The following is a 25,718-nucleotide window of genomic DNA, read 5'->3' on the forward strand; positions in this document are numbered from 1 at the left end:
AAGTATTCTGAACTCTCCCGCATTCCATCCCAGGCCCCCCACGTGACATCCTAGTTCCATAACCAAGCGTGGGCGTGGCCAGAGTGAAGTTGTAACTTTCCGAGACCCAATCAGGAACGTCCATTCTCACTTCGGTCTCCAAGGTAGAGAGACGCTGCGGGCCGAGACCGCGGGCTGTCAGGTAGCCCCGCCTCCCGCGTGACGTCATTTTGGACTAGTAGACTGGAGAGAAGGGTTTTGGCTTCAGTTAGCGGGCAGAGCTTGGCCTGCTCGTTACACTAGGAGGGAGGGGCGTGTGATCGGCGGTTTGTCAGCTCCATGGAACTACGAAGCCCAGGTCTCTCAATGGAAGCAAGGGAGGGAGTTCCCGCCTTGCCCGGGGATGGTGACGAATACGAGAGCTTACCCGAGGGAGTCTCTTCGCTGACGCACATGACGGCCGGGGCTGTGGCAGGAATCCTGGAGCATACGGTCATGTATCCGGTGGACTCTGTCAAGGTGAGAGCCCGGGAGGGGGCGGGTCCGTATGACAGGTGTCATGGCGCTGTGCATGGAGCATGGCATGGCTGTAGGACTGTGTGTAGCAGATGTGTCATTCCATTGCACTATTACTACTTGTACTGTGTTCTGCCATGTCACCTCCTGGGGGCAGTGCCTAGGGCTGGGGCACCCCTTAAAGCGGGCAGTAGTGCACCCACATAACCCACAAGCATTGCCTCACTGGTGCACAGACCTCCTGTAGTGAGACAGTCTGCAACCTGAGGCTCTCCAGCTGTTGGCGGACTACAACTCCCAGCAGGCTGTTAGAAGTTATAGTTCTGCAACATCTGGAGAGCCCCAGGTTGCAGACTGTCTCTTCACTGATCTGATCACTGCTGGAGGTCTTGGCACCAGAAAAGCAATGATTATGGGTTACATGGGTGCGATACTGCCCACTTTGAGGGTGTCCCCATACATATGGGGGTGAAACTACAATCCCCAGCAATCCGGATAGCCTGGGGTAGTCTACAACCCTCGGCTCGCCAGCTATTGTCGCACTACAACGTCCAGCAGGATATCAGGGCATGCTGGGAGTTGTAGTTTTGCAACAGGTGTAGTGCCATAGCTTGCAGACTAGTGGTATGTAATAAGGGCAGAATACATTTCTACAGCTGTGCCTTCTTGGTAGCATGTGGGCAATGCCAATGTTTATTGGCACGTGGTTGAAACTGCATCTCAAGATATTAAAGTTTAATCAATGGGGGTCCATCCATTGGGATCCCATGCACTGATCAGGCGCACATAGTGCCCTCCCTGTAGTGTATGGTATAAGTGCATAGATCTGGATATGTTGTATTCTCTAGACTTCACTGACCATGCACGTACAGCCACTTCATTGCTAGAATTGGTCAGTTTTCCTGTAGGCCTCTGATACGAGCACTCGGTCAGAATTACATGCAGATCTCAATGCCAAAATATTTCACCATAATCTAATTTCTCATTGACTCTAATGCTATTTCTCATGCACATGATGCAAATGACGCACCCATGGTGCAGATTTTAATATCTGCAGCGTGTCAATTTTTTTGGTGCTGAATTTTTTTTTATTTTTTTTTTTAAATGTGAAAATCTGCACAAAAACCAGCATGCGCTTGCACGAAAATCCAGAACAAAGTCCGTACCAGCTGGTGCAGATTTTCCACTGTATTGAGCGACGATTTATATAAATTCTGATTGTGTGCAGGCTTCATGCACATGACGGTAATCGTGGGCAGGTCTGGGGAAAGTAGACCTGGTTGGCACATAGATGGCATCCATGTGCTGTCTGTGTTTTTCACCGATACTATCATTAGATTAGGCAAGCCACTCTAAATGAAGCTTCATATTTTGTGGCACGGGCTTACGATAAAACTACAGAAATGTGTATGGGGCTATAGAAATGAATGGGTCCGTAATATACAGAATATACTACGGTTGCGGGCATGGAGTATCAGCCTGCCAACCGTCAGATACACCAGGTCACCCATCCGGTAACTTTGTGCATAGTAAGGCCCGGTTCACATCTGCGTTTGGGTCATTCCGCTCCCCTCTCTGCATAAAATATGTGGAGAGAAAAGTCCTGGAAGCAGCACTTTTCTCTGCGTTTTTCATGCAGAAACAGAGTGGAAACCACATGGACCCCATTATAGTCTATGGGGTCTGCAGGTTTCCTAAGATATCTGCCTTTTTTTTTTTTTTTTTTTTTTTTTTTATTCGGATAGCTTTCTGTCCCCAAATGGAAACCCGAATGCAGTTGTGAACTGGGCCTAAGGCTATGTTCACACCTATGTCGGAGTCTTCCTATCGGCTCATTGCAGTGTCCGCCTGAAAGCAAAGGTGACAAGCGATGGGCGTGTTAAATTTTACATGCCCCATCCTTTTTGCTTTCAAGGCAGATAAGCAGCTGCCAGAGGTATTTGATATCTGCACACTCCCCTATCGCCATTCAGTTAACGTGCACACTCAGCCAAGCTGCAGAATGAATTAATCATCACCACAACTTGTGGCAGAGAATTCCTTCGTCTCACTGCTCTTACTGTAAAGAACCCCGTCTATGACCTTCTGTCTTCCAGGTGTAGAGGATGCCCTCATGTCAGGGTTACAGGCCTACGTGTAAAGAGGATCTCTGCATGGTTCACACATACGCTTGCACATATCATGGTAATTTGTGCATGATATATGCCAAATATAAACTGTACCAAGGCAGCTAGATGGTTGTGTATGGTGCCAGCTAACTCTAGTATTCATACAGGCACATGTGCATGTGTGGCGTCCTCACCTGAGCTGTGCATAGTTTATAGTTCGGAGTGCATTAATATCTCTTTACAGAGTGCTGATGTTGGCGCTGCGCCCGTCCCTGCTGGTATTATAAAGGTGAAGTTTGCTTAGTAGGTAGTAGGTCATGGCCGTACCCTGTGCCCCCTCCCTCTCATTGATGATCTTTGTCCTTAGCTGTCCTCTATCACTCCTCTACCTGTAGTGTCATATCTATGGCTCGGTACTACACGTGCAGGGCAGGGGAAGCTGGAGTAGCCTTGTTTTACTAGTATATATAATAGTTGTGATTGTTACACTTGTTCTGTGTCTGGGGAATGCCTAGTTCTCAGCAGTGCCCCCTATTGAACATTGAGGGATAACCTCTCTTGTGTAATAGAAGATATACTAAGCATTGTTGCCAGGAACTGTCCGGCGTCTGCCTACAGAGCACTTACATGCGTTATTTTAGACCTACACTTCCCTTTAACGTGAGAGGTTCACACATTTTCACTTAATAGAACTCTGTTGCAAACTTGTAAATAGGAATTAGTGTTTTGAGTCCCGGGATACCCCTTCAAGGTGGCCATATTGGTAGCACCAAGCTTCCTGAAAAATAGATATAACTGACTGCAACAACTGAATAGAATTAGAATATTACTTTTACAATAAATATTTAGCAATAAAAATGTATCCCTTTAATGCTACATGAATAAAAGGGGGTACACTATCCAGGACTTATGAGAGAAGTAATGATGAAATGCCGGGTTAAAGGGGTACACCAGCATGGATCACGAAAATTGTAGTCAGGTCTGTGTTTTTGCTCCATTCACACTCTGTCACTGATGAACAGCTGAGGGTCTTCGTGGTTGGACCTTCATTGTAACACTTGTTACGGCCGGAATACCCCTTTAACTGATCTAGATGGTTGGGTGACCACACTAGAGAAGGGACCTGCGATAGCGGCCTTATTACTTGTAAGTAATTGTAAGCATTTATTTATTTGAGGAGGGGGTCCCTGCTTCCAGCTGGAATTTTGGTCTGCAGGGTCTCGCTGACTAATCTTCCCTTAAATAATAATAATAATAAATTTTATTTATATAGCGCCAACATATTCCGCAGCGCTGTACAATTTGTAGGGTTCAAATACAGACAGATACATAACAAAGAAGGTAATTTCACACAATGGGACTGAGGGCCCTGCTCACAAGAGCTTACAATCTATGAGGTAGAGGGGGTGACACAAGAGGTAGCAGGGGCGGCATTGCTTATGCAGAGGTCAGACACTTTTGTAATAGAGGTGACTGTCATTACATATCTTGTGCTTCTTATGTTTGTAGAAAGGCTCCCCTTTGTAAATCGGGATTCTGAGAGACAGGTGGAAAGCTGGGTGACTACCACTATAGCCCTATGAGGCTCTGGCTATGGAGGGGGCTCTGACATTGTGTGTGTGGGGGCAGCTCTCTCAGTTGGAGAGGGGGAGTCTGGATTTGTACTTGCCGCATATGTACTGTAATACCCATTGCCATTCAGTATCCTATAAGAATGCAGGTGACCGCCTTGTAATGACTTTTTTTCTTGTTACTCAGCTTTCTAAGAAATTCGTAAGAAAGGGGGGTAAAGCATTTCATGCCCTGTTATTTTAGTGCCCCCTGTTCCCTCCTTCACCCCCCATTCTGGTAGCCTTACGCCAGATGCCAGGTCTGTTGAAATCCCTAAACTTCCTTAGAAGTCTTGTGGTAAATTGCTTGTGTCTTGTAATGCGGAGGATTTCCAGAATTACAGAGGAGATTACTACTGAGCGGGGAAAGCAGTCATCACGTGGCGGGCACGGTTAAGTGACTGAGCCCTGGCAAGCGTCTGCTATTTAGTGGTTACATTCACACGAAGATCATAAAACGTGGAGTTTATACAGGAGATGTGAGGCGGCGGCGGCAATGCCAGGGCTGAACTTCACCTCCTAAGTGCTGAATGCTTATATAACGCCGAATGACTGAGGTAAAAGTGCTTTGTCATACCTGCCGTGTACCCGTGAGTCTTGTGTAATGATATCTGAGAGGGGCAGGAGTGTAGCCCGGGGGCAGAATGTGGAAATGTGGCGACGAGTTTAACTCTTTACAACCGCATTGTTTGTGCATCAGAAATAACCTCCGAATTAAGATAACCTGTTGGACGCCATTATAGTCCGTGCACATTATGTGACCGATATGGCGGCAACGCTTCTCACAAAGTCCACAGAGGTTTCCTTTGCGGACTTTGTTTCACTTATACATATAGGAAAACCAAATGGGTATAATTCACATGCTGCGATTTCCAAAACCGCAACGTGCTCACTGGGCCTATCTCCCTGCAATGTATAAAATGCTAGGGCCAAACTACAGCTTTTACGCTACGTGGGGCCCGGCCTCAAGGTTTCTTTCACACACATTGAGGGAAGTTTACTAATCCATCTACATGGGAATACATGTGGCACCTCTTCAGGCATTTTGCCATTTTGTGCCCCAAAAAGGCGTCACGTTGTTGGATCGGCACCTCACTTTTTATGAAAAAGGGCAATAATGGGCACAGAACAAGGCAGGCGGTGGCAGGGACTTATTGGCTTGACATATTTACTGTAACTTGTACCAGAAATCTGTGTCAGTCCCTGCCCCATGGGGTCTTCACCTTGCACCAATGGAAGACTGAATTAAGACTGGTGTTCAAAATTCCCATCTTATTAAATTTCCCATATTATGGTGTAAAAAAAACAAACAAAAAACACCATGAATTATTTCCCAAGTATTTTTGCTTTAGTTGTGTTTTTTAAAGGGATCATACAATTGAATACCCTTTTTTTCTGACTAACACGTAGGAATAGCCTTAAGAAAGGCTATTCTTCTCTTACCTTCAGATGTCTTCTCCGCGCCGCCGTTCGGTAGAAATCCTGGTTTTCTTCGGTATGCAAATGAGTTCTCTCGTAGCACTGGGGGCGGTCTCCAGCGCTCAAACAGCACTGGGGCGTCACCGATGCTGCGAGAGAAATCTCCAGAGACACCTGGCTATTCAGGCCGTTCCTGAAGAAGATTGAGGTGTCGCTGGAGATTTCTCTCGCAGCATTGGGGACACCCCCAGTGCTGTTTGAGTGCTGGGGACCGCCCCCAGTGCTGTGAGAGAACTCATTTGCATACCGAAGAAAACTTGTATTTCCACCGAACGTCGGCGCAGAGAAGACATCTATCGGTAGGAGAATATCCTTTAAAGCTATTCCTACATGTCAGGCAATAAAAAAGGGTATCCAATGATAGAATCCCTTTAAGGCCTATAGAGAGAGGGAAAAATGCAAGGCCGTACCCAGAGCATGCTGCAAATAAAACGCCACAAACCTCCAAAAAAAAAAAATGTGTTGCCCATAGCAACCAATCGCAGTGCAGCTTCTTATTTTATGTTTTGGTTTTTGCTATGATTGGTTGCAATGGGGTCTGTCATTGCTTGCCATGGGCGATAACGCCTTTTTGTTTTATTATTTAATGGCCGATCTCTTGGCAGGGGCTACTAGATTTGCCTGAAAAATGTCGCCTTTATATTTCCTATGGGGTCTACTATATTTATCCGAAGTTTTTGCAGAAGAAAAGAATGAGGAAGGAGTCGATGCAATCTTATCTGAGCGGTGATAGGCTGTTTACATAGCCAGATATGGTTACTACATCAGGGCCACTTACTCAACTAATACTTCTCCCTCCTTGTGTCTCCTCCTTATATACAATGTGTAGGTGGCGCCATACATATTAGATGAAAGTCAGCCGACCTTATTGCAATAGGAGTGGCCGACTATCTAACCTATGAGGAGTTACCCCGACTAGGCTAGGGTCACACCTGCGCAGGGCTCTCCGTACTCTCCCAGCGAGTCCATTGACTTAGTATAGGGAACGTGAGCTGTAGGATGAAGGTTAGAAAGTGTTACTCATGTCCCGGAGAACTCTTCAGTCCATGTGGGAAGCTCCGACAGTATCATCATGAAGGTCACTGCATGGTGACTATATATACAGAGAGAGAGACAGTTATCTTTGGATTGTCACAATGTATAGGTAGGATTACACGGTGACACCCATCAAGCCAAGACTTTGTAGAGCTACTTAAAGGGATTGTTAGTTATAGCAAGTGATTTTTTTTTTTATTGTCACCTACTGGTGAGGGTCCGGCCACTGGGGCCCCGCTGCTTCCTAGGCTGTTCTATATCTACAGTGCCACTACTGAGCAAGTACAGCTGAGGTACTGCAGTGTACCCCATTCACTTCATTCCTGGGATCAGTGGGGGTGTGAAGTTAGCTATGCATTGAATATCCTATAAATTCCCTAAAGTGGTCACCACCACCACCATGTCTTTTATACTGATAACCTATTCACAGGATCTGATCAGTGGGGGTTGATCAATATATGAGATTGCCTCTGGGTACAAGAAACTGCAGAAAAGGACGGGCACTGGAAGCGGCTCTCCTCCTAGTCAGGTAATAGGACCAGAGCTGCAGGATCCATACACTTAGGGGGCATTCACATGGAGTAAAGCACTCCGTTGACTTCAATGTGTTCTGCACGGAAAGCGGAACCCATTGAAGTCACCGGGAGTCTGTTTTTCAGCGCTGATTCTTACGTGAGTGATTATACCAGAATCAGCGCCACTTTACTCCATGTAAATGGACCGTTACTGGTCATGCTGGAGTACGGCAGCGCTGCCTCTCAGTTGGCCATACACATTAATGTTGGACAAAGCCACCGATTATGGTGGAACTGGAGGGTCCCAACTTTCCTTTAATCTCAAATGTTAGGGGAAAGATGGATTTGTTCATGCTCACGGGTACAGATTTTGTCCGGCCCTCTCTAACTGAGCCTTGCTCAGTAAAATCCGTATCTCTCCATTTAGAACACGTGAACAGTTGGCTGGGCTGTGCATGCGTGTGGATGTGATGGGTCAGGAGGAATTGCCTGCCAGTGTGTCCTGGAAATTGAAGGGCACCTCCACCATGCACGAGCAGCCGTCATTCTGTCTAGAGTCTGCACTAAAACAGGGGAAGCTGCAGAGAAAGGGCCATTTCTTTAGGCCTCCGTCTCTGGTATGCTACTCCACAGCTACAGCCAGAGCGGGTGGCGCTAGCGGTGAAGTAATTGCCTGGCACACCCAGTTTGTTTTCTACCAGCTGTCACATTCTGTACCAGTCTCTGTAGGATGCCTCCGCAACCCCTGTCAAGTATGGACAAGCCTGGCAGCAGGAAGCTGACCTGGTGGCACTGTCACTATCTGTCTGTATGGAGGAGGTGGCGCTGGTGTGCTTGCAATGTGTATTCCTTCTTGTCACACTGCTGTTGTGTAATCCTGTTTGTATAATGCACAAGGTTCACAGATTTATCGCCTCGGCTTATACACATTATCCTATTAGACGCTAGCTGGATGGCGGCCAACAGCTATAACCTGCACACAGGGCTGTTCACCCTACACATATTACTACATATTACGTTAATCGTGGAGGATAAGCAGTGATTAGATCTCTATGGTGCCGCTTATCTCAGTGGGAAACAAAAGCACAGACTTGTACTACCCAATGGTAAATGGTGGGGCGCTATCTGCAGCACCATAGACATTAGGCATCCACTTTTTTCTTATGACAGTGTTATTATGTATGTATTTGGAGACCTTATTAAACCTCTTATTGTTTTTGTTTTTCAGACTAGAATGCAGAGCTTGCAGCCGGACCCCAACGCCCAGTACCGAGGCGTCATGGAGGCTTTGAGAAGGATGATCCGCACTGAAGGGCTGATGACCCCCTTACGAGGAATCAATGTGACCATGCTGGGTGCCGGCCCCGCACATGCTCTATACTTCGCATGCTATGAGAAGATGAAGACCACCATAGGAGGCTTAATAAATCATGTCGGCAACAGTCACGTGGCTAATGGTAAATCCTCATTATATCTCATATGTAAAGTCTGCAGATGTCAGACTGGGATTCTCTACCCTTATAGACAGGAGTAAAAACTAAGAGCCGTGATCCTAAATGCACAACATGTATCCTGATGAGGTTTATCCATTATCTAACTGGCTTGGATATAATATGTGTGGTCATTGATGTGGATGGTATTACACAGAATGTCTCTATAGGGCCACAATCCAGAACCAAATGTGTCGTTCTAACTCTGACTCATCTACACTGGCAAATATTCTTATCATGCCCTCGTTAAATGAAGATCATCCATGGGCACCACATACCACAGGAGCAAATATTGTTAGAGGTAGCAAGATACATAGCGCCACAATGGCAGCAGTCATAGATATATGTATACAGCCACCATTAGAGGGAGCCTGCTGTATACTGTGTAAGTGTGGGTTCACATCAGTGCCAGATCTCTGTTTTGCAGGTTTCCGTTTTCTGTTGGCAGAAGACTGAAACCCAGCATTCAGTGTCTGCCAGTGAGCGCCTGTGAACGTCTTCTGCTCTCCACGGCGTAAAGGTTTTTTTTTTTTTTTTTTTTAACCAGATACAAAGTCCTGCATGTCCGACTTTGTGTCTGGTTTTTTTAAAAAAACTGTTTTGCTGCGGACAGGCATAAGATGCTCACGGGCGGACACTTTGCAAACCCGTTCAAATGAATGGGTTTGAAAACTGACTGCCGCTTTCCGTCTCTTGTCCAGTTTCTCGGGCAGGAAACGGAAACCTGCAAAACGTAGACCGGGCGCAGGTGTGAACCCACCCTAACTGCGTTCAGTGTAGAATGTACGTAGTACGCTCCTAATCTCTCTAGTGAGTGGCGGTGGTACCATGCATATGGTAAAGCTTTTTGCAATATAGTTTTAGGGAATTTTGTTCACTTTTATTAGAAAAAAGGGTCTGACTTTTTTTTTTTTTTTTATTCAAAGTTTTTATTGAAAACATACAATAACATACATTGGGGTCTACAAACACCCCGAAAGCATAAAGGGACATAGGTAGGCACAAGAAAATAAACGTCCATATGAACAACAAACAAGGAACAACACTAGGCCACCAGGGGAACCCCGGAAGGGCTAGTAATAAAGAACGGAAGAGTAAAGGGAGAAAGAGGGGGAAAAAAAGGGGGAGAGGGGAGGGAGCAGAAGAAAGACCAGCTAGAATTATCCACCTCTGTCGAACCAATCGGGCCACGACCATAGGAGGAAACCACGAAGTTAAGGAATGAGATAAACAAGTACCTGTAACGGACATAAGGAATGTCAGCCCGATCTAAGAGGAAGAATCAGAACTCAGAAGCGCCCGGTACTCTCCAGATCACTGAAGCTCGAACCAGTAGACCGGGTTCTAGTGTACGCTTCAGTCGTGCCATGCAGGAAAGAAGTAAGATTCTCCATAGACATAATCTCATTCACCTTCAAAATCCAGAAGGGAGCGCAAAAAAAGAATGCTAGCGGTCTACATAGACTTCTATTGTGAGGGGGTGGATTTTGAGGTCAAAATTCGCCCCTTCTTGGCCCTGTGTGAACGAGCCCTGAGACGCCTTCCCAAAAGGACGACAGGGCAGGGCATGACCAGAAAACATGAAGCCCTGGCTCTGACATTTTTTCGTAACTGAGCATTGCAAAGTAAAATCCATATTCAGTGTGTTCTGTACATGGAGATTACAGTTGAGTGTTACTTGCTCGTCAGCCAGCCTCTCTTCTCCGTGCTCCGAGAGACTGTTAGGATTGAGTGCTCACTAACTAGCACTGGGTAGACAGAGGAGTGTCAGGCTGTCACAGTGAGTGTGATAAACAGATTATGTATGTGAGTATATACAGTATGTGTATGCAGGTTGGCTGCAGCAGGGAGAGTACAGGCCGGCTGGGAAGCCTCCAGATGTATTCAGCATGTACATTGCACACTGATATGTGATCTAGTAAGTGCAGAGTTCTGAAGCAATGTCTATCTGTTTCTTTCCTGTATTTATCTGTAATATGGTCATGTTCTTAGTGCTTATAATGTCACATTTCCCATATGACTAACTCTCCATTTGTTTGTAGGGGTGGCAGGAAGTCTGGCCACAGTGCTGCACGATGCTGTCATGAACCCAGCGGAAGGTACTTTGCATTTCCATCCCTCTATTCCCTCCTCTGGCTATGTGCTAATACTCTAGTTTTTCGGTTGTTGTTGTTGTTTTTTTTCTATTCCTTTGACTTATTTTTAGCCCAGACTTTATTCTGTGTATTTACTCGATCTCTTATCCTATTTCCAAATCTCAGATATTTCTATTGCTGTGTCAATAACGTTTAATCACTGTGAGAAGTGACGCAATTTAAAGGGTTTGTCTGACTCATATTTTTTTTTAAATTATTTAATAGTGCTATTGAATGGCCCAATAAAATAAAAAATAAATAAAAATTAACCCTCCTCTCCCCAGGCCTCCATTTCCAGTGGCGGCAGGTCTGGTCTTCTGTTTACAGGTCCCCTTGCTACTTGTGCCAGGTCACTGCTGCAGCCAGTTGCTGGTCGCAGTGGTCACGTCTATATGAACGGCCGAGGCTTGTAAAAGGCGGCAGCGGCCACTCAGCACAAACTGGACGTCACTGGGGATGTTAGGTGGAGGGCCTGTTTATAGAAGGGAAAAAAGCTGCTGCCATTGGAAACAGAGGCCTGGAGAGGTGAATAAAGCCCCCCCTATAGTTATGGTCCCTTCAGCAGTTTTGTTATGAAAGGAAAAAAAAAATGAGTTGGACAATCCCTTTAATGTTCTGTGTGTGATTCTTCACCATTACAAGGGAACTGTGCTTAACACACACATACGTACACACATATACGTACACATATACGCACGCACACCATATTGTACATTTACTACTCTCGCCAATGGGACACCCCTTTACCATCTATTGCATATGAGCATGTCTTGATAGCCGTGCAGGACAGGAAAGATGGGTCAGGTATATTCACTTTCAACATGCCTATCTTTTGTTCTCAAGGCAGATAAGTCCCCACCATAATAGTCCTGTAGTGTCTTATTCTTTCTATTGGGTACACATGCACTGAGAAGGAATTAGGAGGGTGACTACTATCTAGGTGTGTGGTTAGCTTTGTTCTGCTCACACAGTTGCAGTTTGTTAGAAATGTAGGCCAGCGCTTCTCGGCAGGACAGTGGAGCACTTCTAGGACGTGACTCACGGATTGCTTCATCTGGGATTTCACATCAGTACAGGAAGATATACCGCATGTGTGCAGAAGAGGCAGTGTTGTGCTTGGCACTGTTACTCATTGGCTTGCACTCAGGCCATTGTGGCTAGTAGCAGAGTATACCATCTAATAGTATATTTTTATTATATAGCGCCAACCTAGTCTGCAGCACTTTACAACTTCCCTACATTTTCACATCCCTTCTTTCTTGGTGAGGCCACAGTAGGAATCATTTGAACCAGACCGATAACATCTTCCACTGATACATTGCACTGTCCTAATCTGCAGCTATATGACCGTAGGAATAGATAAGAACTTAACCTTACAAAGCATAATAGGAGGTTGCATAAATTATAGGTGACCTCTGTTGCCATCATGCGAGTCAGCTTCATACTGTCATAAAGTATGTGGCAACATGGAAGAAATTGCAAGGCCTCATTATACGCGTGTAGTTAGTCGTACAGGTCTATTTTATTCGCCCTCCTAGGGGGCTTGAACCTGCAATCTTCTGGTTTCAGTCCCATAGCCTGCAATACAATTGTATTACAGTCTGTGGGATAAGTCTTATAATCATTAATACAGATGTCAGAAGTATAACTGGGTTGTCTGGTTTCACCTTGTCATGGCCGTCTTGGCTAGTAGAGAGGGGGCTCCTTAGTGATTCTAAAAGCATATGAAATCTAGAATTGAGAACACATAAGAGAAGACGGGCAAATCTTGCAGACATCTGGGATGCTATGGGATAGGTATAGGTTTACGTCAGGTATCTGATAGACCAGGGGTAGGGAACGTACGGCGCTCCAGCTGTTGCAAAACTACAACTCCCAGCATGCATACTTGCTCTGCTGTTCTTGGAACTCCCATGGAAGTGAATGGAGCATGATGGGAGTTGTAGTTTCACAGCAGCTGGAGAGCCGAAGGTTCCCTACCCCTGTAATAGACATAAATAAACCCAAAGGCTTCACGTAGGAGAATTTTTAAATCAGTAAATCAGATTTCCTGTTATACACATGTATGGATTGCAAGTAAAAATTAGTGATTTTTCATTTCTTTTTTTTTTTTTTCCCTCCTCCATCACTAGTGGTCAAGCAGAGAATGCAGATGTATAACTCCCCCTACAGAAGCATGCTGCATTGCATCCGGACTGTAAGCAGGACAGAAGGTGTGGGCGCCTTCTACCGTAGTTACAGCACCCAGCTCTTCATGAACGTCCCTTTCCAGGCCATTCACTTCATCACCTATGAGTTCACCCAAGAACAACTGAACCCGCAACGACAGTACAACCCAGGTTCTCATATAGTGTCCGGAGCGATCGCCGGGGCCGTGGCCGCTGCAGCCACCACGCCTCTGGATGTGTGCAAAACTTTACTAAACACCCAAGAGAACATGGCCCTCAGCTCTGTAAACATCAGCGGACATCTTTCGGGAATGGCTAACGCCATTAGGACGGTCTACCAACTCGGAGGGTTGGGAGGTTATTTCAGGGGCGTGCAAGCTCGGGTCATATATCAGATGCCTTCTACAGCCATCGCATGGTCGGTCTATGAATTCTTCAAGTACTTTCTGAGCAAAAGCAATAATAAGAGTATATAGATGGATATACTACTCATGGAGAGGAGGAAGCCATTGCTGATGGAGCCAGATTTGGGAATCCTAATCTTAAATCTAAAAATTCCATTAATATTTGATTACAGGAATCATTCCTTTCTGTAAAAATCCATGAAGGGGCGACACGTACCCCATCGCCTGACCAAAACGAAGAGCCATTTACGTCCTCGACCAATCTTATCCCTAATGGCTTGCAGAGGGGCAACCTCATGTATACTGGTGACCAGCAATGCTGGGTTATAGTTTTGCTGTAGCAGCATACAGGTATATATTATATAGAGAAGTTTCTAAAGAGGATCACTGCCCATAAATCCTATATATCTACATATAATATATCTATTTATTTATGCTAATCGTTGTGTAATGCCAAGAACAAGACCACGCACAAGTCCTATGTTTTTATGTTAGAGGATATATTAATATTGTGAGGTTTCTGTAACCTTCTCAAATGTACATAGTTTTTATGCAATATTTTTCTATAGCGGAACAGACAGGGTAAATGTTCTAGGCGTGAATGTTTTGTGATGATGCCGATGACGCCTCATTGTAAAGGATTGTATACTCTAAGGGGAATCCGTCCCATTGTACGTGCGGACCTATGTAGGAGAGCATGTTGTAGAGCTGGAGGAGCTGAGGGGATTGATATATTGTTTGGTGGGGTAAGAGTCAGTGTAACCTGTCATTTATCCATCTTCTAAGGACCGCCCACTGGACTCTTAAGCTATCAGTGATTGATGGCTATTGGTGTACAGTCCTAGAGGTAAGGTTGTCAATGTGCTTAGGAGTCTTGTGGGTGGTCCTTTTCACTGATTGACTAGTTAGTGATTGGTTAGTGAAAGAGTAGGACCGCCCACTGGACTCCTAACCATAGAGATGGAATATAAGTGAAGATCTACTGAATCTTTTCCTATAAAACATTATTTATATATATATAATATATATTTTATATGCTCAGCTTTTCCTGCTCTCTAACATGTAGCCTGCAGATAGGACGGCATGATCAACATGGCAGGATCTTTTTAACCAAATGTCAGTCTGAAGAACTTCCCATTCCTCAGTTGTTATAAATGTATAACTCCCAGCATGCCTTGCAGCTGTCAGAGCATGCAGGTAGGTACTGTATACCTGGTGTGCCATAGGTTGCAGTCCTTTGGTTTAAGATGGCGGCCACTCTTTCTGCAAAGGTGAAGTATAAATCAAATTTAAAGTAAAATTCTTGTAAAAATTGAGTGCCAATACGTTGTCATGTGACCGCCAGGTGTATCATGGGATATAATAAAAACAAAGTATTTGTACATTTAACTACAATAGAGACTGTCGGTCACTAGATTGGAGGGGGGTGGCGTCTTCAATATACACGGGTGGAATTTATTAAAGGGGTTCATCCTACTATATACTCCTATTTACTATCTACAGGATGGGACATGAGTGTCTGATTGCTTGTGGTCCATCTGCTGGGACCCCTTATTCTGTAGACAGAGACTAAGTATATAGCAGAACTCCTCAAAATTAACCCTTTACAAGGGACGCTTGTATCACACTGCATACAAGGAAAATGCCTTAAATTTTTATCAAATACTTAACGCTCCTTGCCTTTTATTTTCCTAAAGGCCTTGTTTTATGGCAATGTTGCTTTAAATCTAGATCCTCATCTACCTGCGAAGCTACCATGAAGCTGACCTCTCGCCTCTGTATCATTATAGTGACTATGCTGCCCCCTGGTGGTTACTGTATGTTTTACAGTATAGTATGGCAAAAAAAAAGATCTGAGTGTGATAAAATGGACTATTTGCTCCGTTATATTTGTGCGCTTTTTGAACACTATGGTATTGAAGGCTGCTATGGCCTGCTATTGCATACCATGAATGTTGAAGTTTTTGAAAAAAAACGCTACAAGGACGTATGTGTATGAAGTATGGATTGGTGGGGGAAAACAGCCAAGCAGATGTGGTCCATGATGGTACCAACTGGGTGACAGACCATCCCCCCCAAATCTGTTATTCATCACCTATCCAGTGATTAGGTGATCAAGGGGGTTGTCCTGGTCGGAAACATTTGTCAAAAAAAAAGGAGCATTTTGAGCAGTATCTAGTATGTTTAATATGTTCTAAAAATGGAAGTGTAAAAAGTGCAAAATATATCTAAAAAACATTGAGCATGGTTGATCAGAATATGCCTGGTATTTTAGGGGAAATCAATTAGAAAGGTGAGATTCCAATTTGTTTGGGAGGGGACAGGGGGCACATTTACTAATCTGGAATACATTTTAGACAGTCTTAGGGTAAGTTCACACGGGGAGCGTAATGGCGGATTTTGGCACAGAGATTGACAACATAAATTTGCACTAAAGTTTTGTGCATTTGTCACACATTGTCAAATCTTAAAGGGTTTCTATGCTTAGTATCCCTGGGATCTTTCTGTTGGACTGCAGGTTTCTTGCTGGTTCCGGCCCTTGGTCACATAATTGACCCCAGAGTTGCTCCGCCGCCTCCTCCCATGTTCACAGCTAGTCACATGTTCTAATGCAGTTAACCTGACAATACTGGAGCGGAGGTTGCCCGAGTGCTGGTTATAGTCACATGACCTAGTTTAAGAACCAGCCTGGAAATCCATGGCCGTCTGCAATAGAACCTGCGGATGTAAGTATAGAAACCCTCCTTGTAAAACCCCTTTTGTCTTGTTCCTTTTCTGACAAGTCACGCCTCCTTGACGGACAAAAAAGTGTCAAAAAACACAATAAATGTGGTTCACTGCATGGAAACCGATTTTTGGTGCATTCACATCTGCACTGGAGTCTCCATCACACTGCACCCCTGAAAATTTGCAGTGGAAAAAGTGGACTTTCCTTTGTCAATTTCAGTTTAAGGGTAAGGTCACACAAAGTTTTTTGGACTGGAACCTGAGGTGGAGGCTGCCTCAGGTTCCAGTCCAAAATACGGGTAGCCATGACTGAATGCTGGTGCAGTGCATCGGCATCCGGTCGCGCACTCTGCTCTGGATTAGGCCCAATGAATGGGTCTAGTTGGGAATCGAGAGGAGACCCCACCTGAAGAATGAGCATTTCGCTTTTTTTTTTTTTCGGGGAGCCGGAACAAACTGGGTCCCGGAAAAAAACTCCTAACTGGCTCCCATTGATTTCAATGAGAGCCGTCTTTTTTGTCATGATTTTGAGGCGGATACGGCCTCAAAACCCTGACCAAAATGCTCTGTCAACTTAGCCTAAGGCTGTGTTCACACGGGTGTTTTGGACCGGATTTTGAGAAGGAGTCCGTCGCAGAATCTGGTCCAAAAAACGGCTAGCCGGGACTGGTTGCTGGTACAATGCAACGGCATCCAGTCACGGCATTCCACTTTAGATTAAGCCTAAATGAATGGGCCTAGTCGGGAGGGAGTGATGGATTCTGCCGTGGAATCTGTGGCTAGAAAGAGCAAGTTGTTTCTTTTTTTCCGTGAGCGGCACAAAACTGCTAGCATCAAAATCCGGCCCAAAAAACCTGTGTGAACCCAGCCTAAGAACGACAGACCCCATTATCGTCACTGGTGTTAGTCATGCTCTGCAGGTTACCGTTGTGTTAGCGGTCAGCCTCTCCATTGTTTGGGCTCCCCGATGGAACCAAACAGAGGAAAGGTGCGGCTAGTGTGTACATCTAGCTAGCTCTAGTAAATCTGCTCCTTAGGTATTCCTACTCCTGGTGTGACAACCTCAGTGACGTCCCTTCCAATATGTGCCAATGGCAGGAGGGAGGTTGTGATTTGTGAATATTGATTTTCGGAGTCTTTCGATCCTCGACTAGTCAAAAAAATGTGAATCTAGTTCTACCTGACAGTGTTGTTGTTGTGGTCAGTGAAGGATTTTTTATTTTGTAATTTTTCTTTCTGGCACACCCCATGGCTGCCCCTTCCCAAGTCCACTTTGAGTTGTAGACTTTGTTAGGCTAGGCCTCGTTCATAGCAGAGAGCCAATATGGTGGCATAGAGTGCGCCGCTGTATAAGGGTTCACATTGAGGAACTCGTCCCTGATTTTTGACATTCCACCTCAAAATTCGCTGAAATATCCAACCCAAATTTGCCTTTTTCTGTATATAGTGGGAAGCCGTGGCCAATGCAGGATGTGTGGAAAACCTCCAGCCCCGCAGGAGTACGCGGAACAGTGTGGGCCTATAATGGAGGGTGTACGCATGAGGCCTATACATTAGATGTAAGTTGGCCAAACCTGCTAAGTTTTGTGGAATTGGTTGTTTGAGTATGGGGGAGTCCCAACCCATCTCTGATGACAGATGTCAGCGTAGGGGAAGGATAAGGGTCAGCCATGTTGGATTTCCAAATGGCCAATCCCATAGGAGATAAGAGGCCGCCAGTGGGAAGCTTAATTCCTTTTTGTCATTGCAAACACATGCATGCTTGGCAGAGACTGAATGGGGGAGTTATGGGGGGTAGATGGGCTCAGGCTATGTTAATATTAGCATGCGGGAGCCATGATGGACCGCTTAGCAGAGTGACGCCATGTTTCTTCAGTAGAAGCTTATTATGTGCCTTACAGCTGAGATGTATTACTTTTTAGCTTTTGTGGGAGTTATTTTTACTATTTATTTTTAATATGGGGAATATATTTTATAAAACATTGCTCGAGTCAAATCTCTTGATGTAATATCTATTACAGCATTCTGTAACCGTATACATTTCTATATACACGGACGAAAAGATCTCTATTATTATCGGCGTCCTCTTTGTTGACTATAGTAACCAATCTGTTCAGCTTTCGCCTTCTGCTGTGGAACATGAATGCTGAACTTTGGGCAACAACAGGCTTTTCCTCTGTGCTAGGCCTCAGTCAGTCAGCAGTAACATGGCAGCATTTTATCATCTGTATTACAGCCTGACTTGAAATACGTTGATGGTGATCGAAGTTCAGTTAAGAGATTTGGCTGTTTGGTGTCCATATTACACCCACAAAAGTGGTCAGTGCTTTACAGCTGTCTGAACAAGGCCTTAGTACAAGTGTATATAGGTGACATTTTTTTTACAATCATTTCTATCTCCTGTCATCTAGTATTACATATACCACTGTGATATAGACTGATAGTTTGCTGTGTGACTCCTTTAAAAGGTCTTAAAGGGGTTTAAATGATTAGAAAACAGAATATATATATATATATATATATATATATATATATATATATATTGTGTATTAGTGCCCCACCTGTCTACAGGTTGTGTGTGGTATTGCAGCTAGACCACTTTCACATTAAAGGAACTGAGCTTCAGTACCAGGCATCACCAAATGGACAGGTGTGGCGCTGTTCCTTAAAGAAAGTTGCCATGTTTTTCTTAACTTTTTCACCGTATGCCTTGAAGTCTTCATTCAGGGCATCCATCAAGTCTCGAAATCTGTGACTTCCTCTGTGTAATGGTAATGGGTACCTTATTAAAAGCCAATATGAAGTTGGGAATGTGTATAGTATGTTAGTGAAGATTGTGCTGCTAATATTGGACACTGGAGCTTTAAAATAAATACAATTCTTAAAACTCTTTGTCGTCCTTGTTTTGTTTCCCTCCTGCGCCTCACCATTTGTTGGGAGGGAAATGACCCCAGTGCTCCCATTATACTGGATGTTTATTTTTGACTTGCTGTATTTTCTCATATTCCCCTACTGACCACAAGGTGGCGATGATATCCTGTGTGACATTGCCATCGTGTTCCTTCCCACATTGCAAAAATAAACACCCCGTGCCCAGTTATGTGGTTTGCCCGTTTGCATGCAAATGATTTGTGTATTTAGAAAATAAAGGGCAGTTTTGGTTTGGCAGAAAGGTTATGGGGTAGACGCCCCTCCGCAACATATGTCTTATCCATCTGGGCGATGCCACTCAGTCAACTCCTAAGTCACAATGCAATCTACGTGGATTTTTTTTTCTTTTCCATAAGGTGTGGATGAAATTAAAAGGGTTGTCCAGGTTTTTTTTTTTTTTTTTTAATAAAAAATAAATAAATAATAATAAAATAAATATAAATATATATATATATATATATATATATATATATATATATATATATATATATATATATATATACCCTATAGTGCACTGAGCCCGAAGCAGATACCTCCACAACCTGTGTAGTCGCTGAATGAAGTCAGTGGGAGCTGAGCTGCAGTAACACCGCCTGGCCACTATATGGTGCATTTAGCCAACTAAGTATATACATAAACTGTACATAGTCCCACACAGGACATCTGAGTGGGAGAACGCTGTAAACTTCCCACCGATGAGCTATTCCTAATGATAAGCCATAATCTATTTATTTTATTTTTTTTACAAAAGTATCTTATTAATTTGGCTAATAAGGTCAGATCAGGTTTCCTTTTGCTATATGATAAAGGTGCAGTGAAGTTTCTCCAGAAAACCACTCCTTTGAGTAGAGCCCCCTCTTAAAAAAAAAAATATATATTTTTTGGTGACCAATTTTCCTTCTACTGTGCTGTATGAAATCTGCCTCTCTATAAGCAGAGCACCCCCTTATGTAACCAAATAGCAAATTTTTAATTAGCCACCCCTTTGAAAAGATCACATATTGGGCAAGCAGCATGAGACCAATATGGAGGCAGCTCTGTACTGTGCCTCATCACTGCAATGCCATCTGCCACTGAAGTGCCCAGCATACATGCCAACGGTTACGATTTTGCCAGAACGATCATGGGAACTGGGTCACAAAAAGGATGGGTTTACCACAGACCACAATGAAGCCCATTGGGAACACCCCAAGAATGCCCAAAGTTCAGATTTTGGTATATGAAATGTAGGTATTTCAAGGTTGACAAAGTGGGGAAGGAGAAGAATGGAAAGAGGATCATGTAGGGGTTTATGGATGAGAGGCGAGCCATGCTAGGAACCAAGAATGAGAGGAGTAGACATACTTGGGTCCAGGATGAGGACCAAGATTTAAAGGGATACTATGCTTAGAACTAGGAATGAGAGGGGGAGCCGTGCAGGTAGTTAAAAACCAGAGGAAAGCCATGTTGGGGACCAAGAATGTTGGGAACATCTTGAACTAGAAAACAGGCACTTCACCAGGGGAGTAAGAAACATTGTGTATGGGGATTGGCAATGGTTATTACCATGAATCATTGCAGGCATTAAGACCAACGATGGTTCTGTCAAGGCTGACTAAAGCACCACTTTGGAGAGGATCGCCGATCCCCAGAACGAGAACAGGACCGATGAAATGTTGCCGAATCAGCTGATAGCCTGTTGAAGGCTCCCAGGCTTGTCTGGCATTATGTTCTACCACAGGCTACATAGTAATACAACACTATAGCAGGAAAAAAAATTGAAAGAATGTTTCCCCTCTCTTAAAAGTTTCAATAAAAAGTGATCAAAGCCGTAGACATTGCTTGACATAGTATAAATGAAAAATGCATCTTGTCTTAGCAAAAAATGACGTCCTATGCATGGAGATATGAAAGGTTACGGGTGTGACGATCCCAAGAAAATGTAATTATTTGTTTGTGGGTTGTTTTTTTTTTGCAAAGTTTTGGATTGGACAAATAAAACCATATTAATTTGTTATCCCCAAAACCTTAATGACCCACAGAATTCAGGTGACCTGTCATTTGGCGGTACAGTGAGTGCCGTATAACTGTAGCACATAAGAAAGCGGCAGAAACACAGTTTTTCTCCAATTCTACCCCATTCTGAATTTATTTCTAGCTTCCCAGTACATCGAGGTACAATTTGTGCTGCAAATATTAAGCCTTCTTATATGGCTCTGTGAACGGAAAAATAAAAAATTGGGTTTGGGGTATATAACCCCACTTTTTTATGCCCACCCCACAGTATATGACCCCTTTCTTATGTTCCCCCCTTTTTTAATTTTTTTTTATATTATATATCCCTCCCCGCACGCAGCATATGATGCCCTTATTTGTGGCCCCCACTCAGTTTGTGATCCCCTTTTATATCCCCCCACCCCACAGAATATGATACCCCCTTTTTTTTTTTTTTTTTTTTTTTTTTAAAGCCCACCCCCAGTATATGACCCCTACTTTTCCCCCCACCCCCACGCAAAGTATTGACTGATAATTTTTACTCACCTGTCCTCACCCTGCTGCCACCTCCAGGGTATGCTGTATCCGATGCTTAAGAACCCCGGGACACTGTACGTATTATCCTAGTGGTGACATAAGTGTAGCACCGCCTAGAGGAGGCAGCGGTGAGCGGCCTGGACTGGAGCATGGACAGGTGAGTAAAATGTATCAGCAGCTGTTTATTGTGGTGTCACGTGTGTCATAGGTTCGCCATCATTGGTGTAGAGTGAGCCACGAGATGACTATGGAAGGTCCGTAAATGGGCTCAGTGGCATGGGGTATAGAGGACTGCTTCAAAATGTTCTCTTCCTTATTTTTCACATATCTGGCTTATTTTATGGGGTGTCTCAGTCGACCCCTTCTAACTTAGAAGCTTTCATATGTGCGATACTAATATAATAATATATGCCTTATGTATGATATTAGAAAACCAGATGGAAATTTGGCTGGTTAGCTAGAAACTTTATAGCACAATTTCTGCTGATATTTAGTATCCAGTATTGTACCATGTAATGAATGATTATTATTGTGGGCAGTGTGTACAGTATTATATTAGCAATAAGTGACATGTGTCGCCCGACTGTGACTGAATGGCATGCGTGTGCTGCCCGTGCCTCTGCAGCCCCATTCATTGGGCTGCAAAATGGACAAGAATAGGACCTGTCCTGAGTTTTGCTCCCAGCTGATGGCCCCATACACAGTCATGTGTATGGGCATAGAAATGGATCAGTGTGTTAGTCACAAAAACCACTAGGCTAGGATATACTGCAGATGTTCTGTAGCTAAATGCTCTGGTATAATGGCTAGTAGTCACCCACATCACCTGGTAGCTCTCCCACTTCTAGACTCCTGGCATCAACAACCCTGGGAGAAAAGTGGACTTAAAGTAAGTTCTTCAATTATCATCACATATTTGTTCCATGTAAAAAGAATAATTTGCATTGTAGGCAGGGCAAGTACTATTATATCAGCCTCAGTGTGGCATCCTAGGGAGTTGCCAATACAAGTGGGCAATGAGTGATGGCATGTAACTTTGCCCGCGCATCATGAGGCACAGCCCGGAGCAATAGTGAAGCTTTTGTTCAGTGCAAATGTTTGGTTTGCTGTCCTTGACCTGTATCTAAATGACATGACTTGTTTCAATGATTTCCCCTGGCACCCAGGGCCAGTGATGTAACTAAAGTTTTGTGGGCCCCGGTGCAATCTATTGTCCAGGGCCACCTACCTCATTCCTACAGTGAATTCTTGATAGTGATGGTTACAGGTGCTAAGGAGTTTAATCCACCTTAGTGTGGTTAGGGGTAATCTGTGGGTCTCCTTGGATTATGCGTCAGATGGAAGCTGCAATCTCAATACTGATGTCAGTGCTTATGGGCCCCCTAAGGCTCCTGGGCACCTGTGCAAATGCACCCTTTGCACCCCCTCAAGTTAAGCCCCTGCCAAGGACACCTGCATGTCCCTGGAACTACAAATCCTAAGAAAAGGAGAACTTCAAAGTATGTTTGGAGGGCTAATCCAAGGTCTCCTAGAGGGCAGTGGTCCCACAGGTGTCTCCATGATCTTGGCCCTAAGGAGGACTGATGGAGGAACCCATGTGACCACTGGGGCAGTGCGTAGTTAGTTTGTAACCAAGGATATTCTGCAGGGCAGGGAGCCAGGCGGGAGGTAGGCCTAGTTTATGATCCCAGAGAAGAGGACCAAGCTCTAACCTAGGACGCAGGCCTGTGTAGTGGTGGCAGAGACAAGTCAAATGGGAGGACAGAATGCTTCCATCATAAGAGCAGATGTGGCCATATAACTGGTTACCACTTGAGGACTGAGCTGTCATTTTCAATCATTACTCTGTGTTTAGCAGTTTATTCACCAGACCTTGAAACTCAATGTGTGTATAAAGCCTCGCTCACATCTGCGTTGGTAATCCGTTCGGGGGAGTCCGCATGGGGACTTCCCCGAACGGATTACCAAACGCATTGGCAAGCTGTGTACAGTGAAAGCACATGGATCCCATAGACTATAATGGGGTCTGTGTGTTGTCTGCATGGAACATGCAAACAGAAAAGTAGTTCACGATCTACTTTCCTGTCCGCATGACTTGTGCGGAGACCGTGCGGAAAGCACATAGACCACATTATAGTCTGTGGGGTCCAGGTCCTTTCACTGCACACCGCTTGCCAATGTGTTCGGTGGTCCGTTTTGGGGGGTCCCCAAACCAGCCTGTCAGGAGATTGACTCCCAGTACTATAGTTATCTATGCTGCTTCCCAGCGATATACTGTCCCCCTGTGATTACAGAATGGAGTAGTATGTCTCTTAGATGTATAATGTTCAGGCCGGTAAATACGTCTCTCACATGGACCAAGTTTCGGTCGTGTGAATAAGCTGTTATGGAGAGGGAGACTCCCCTTGTACAGGCCGGCTGCCTGAAGGCTGAGAACCTACTACACAGGAGTACTGTTCCTATTTCCTAAATTGTTCGATTTTATCAAAGACCTTACTGAAATCCAATAAATCAATAATCCGCTCGTCGTTCTTGTGTCTGACGCTGCACACATTGGAATTGCAGTTGGAGAAGACTTTATTGCTGTTTATGTTTCACATGCTATCTGTGTGTGTGGTACCTATACATTTCACACCTCTGTGACAGGCTGGATGACAAGTAAGCAGGCTGCCAACTGTACATAGAGTGCTTGGCCAAACCGCTGCGGTGAGTGTTTGCTCTGGGAGTCGTGCCTTTCATGCTGAGATAAACCAGTCAATAAGCCCCAGCTTGGAAAATGTTACATATGATAAGGAAAGCCTATCACCTTACAAAGGCGACCAATTTATTTGCATGACCCAAAAAACTAGAGAAAACAGTTTGTGGATTCTCTAATAGTAAAGATTGGATTGTATATTGTCTATATACTGTATATTGTAACGAAATATGTATTAGGGGTTTGTTTAGGCTCTGTATATATCACGCACAATAATCTGATACGTTTATATTACACAAATTAATATATATACAGGAATGGACTGAAAATTTTTGGACCTGGAGGTCAAGTAGAGACTAGCAGGGAGACCCAGAAGACGTAACGGGAGAGGTGGCAGATGAGTGATATGAGCATTCTCAGATCTAGTCATTGCCAAATTGTGAGGTTTCCCTTGTCTGAGAGCCATATTTAGTTTTAGTAATATAATGGCTCCTCAAGTTACAATATTAATTAATTCCCAAGAGAACCATTCTAAGTTAAATCCATGATTTCTGCCATCTTCAATGATGGAAGAAACGTAACTTGAGCCAGGTCCACGTGACATCTGGGGCGTCACCAAAATAGGCCTGAAGCCTTCCGGAGCCCAGGAGAGGAAAGTAGCAGTGTTTTTTATGTTCCCTCCCAGGTATAATGATAGTGGTGTTCGCGGGGTTCGCAGGCCTACGGCCCTACTTACTGATCCCCTCTCCTGATCACAGTCACCGCTGTAGAAAGGGAAGCGCCTGCAGCCGTGAGTCGGAACAAGGATCTTTAAGTAAATATGGCCAATTAATTTAATAGGTAATGGCCTGTTAAAAAAAAATAAAAAATCAGGGGCCTGCCGGACCCTCTAATATCCCAGGACCTTTGGTAGTCACTACCGCAGCTACCCTGTTAGTTTCACCCCGGTGCTTGCACCCCTCTTATACAGTGTGATGACCAGGATGATTTGTTGGATCCTCCAGCCAAGTGTTGCATGTTCAGTATGGTATGGTCCAGAAAATATCACCTCTTGGGGATTACTGGAGCTTCCACCAGGGCATCTGAGGACCTGAGGGCCACGTGTGACCTACGAGGATTTGCTTTCTTCATGACACCCACAAAATCAGAATACAGACTTTATTAAGTCCATGTAGTTTACACAGACATGGCTGTCAAGAAGCTGCTGTGATACAATCTAACAAAACTGGAGAACCGTGACATTAAATGTCAATAGAATCATGGGCTTTACACTAAGCATAAAACTCCATGAACCCTAACATACTGCCCCTTTATAGCATAGTCCTCTATACTGACCTCGCCATCTCCATGAGCACTAATGTTAACCCTCTGTATTTCTAGTAATACCTAGTGTGGGCCCTGATGGTCACAGCCCG

General features: G+C 44.4%; 1 protein-coding gene across 1 annotated transcript; it reads left to right on the forward strand.

The window, feature by feature from the left end:
- The first annotated feature begins 247 nt into the window (after nucleotides 1-247).
- On the forward strand, nucleotides 248-14,281 carry SLC25A37 (solute carrier family 25 member 37). The gene is made up of 4 exons (XM_075272876.1): nucleotides 248-498; nucleotides 8,471-8,699; nucleotides 10,775-10,831; nucleotides 13,000-14,281. The coding sequence occupies exons 1-4, from the start codon at nucleotides 319-321 to the stop codon at nucleotides 13,509-13,511; spliced, it is 978 nt and encodes a 325-aa protein (XP_075128977.1). The 5' UTR covers nucleotides 248-318; the 3' UTR covers nucleotides 13,512-14,281.
- The last annotated feature ends 11,437 nt before the right edge of the window (nucleotides 14,282-25,718 follow it).

Source organism: Leptodactylus fuscus, chromosome 5 (assembly GCF_031893055.1).
Source record: "Leptodactylus fuscus isolate aLepFus1 chromosome 5, aLepFus1.hap2, whole genome shotgun sequence".
In the NCBI taxonomy this organism is placed as follows: Eukaryota; Metazoa; Chordata; class Amphibia; order Anura; family Leptodactylidae; genus Leptodactylus; species Leptodactylus fuscus.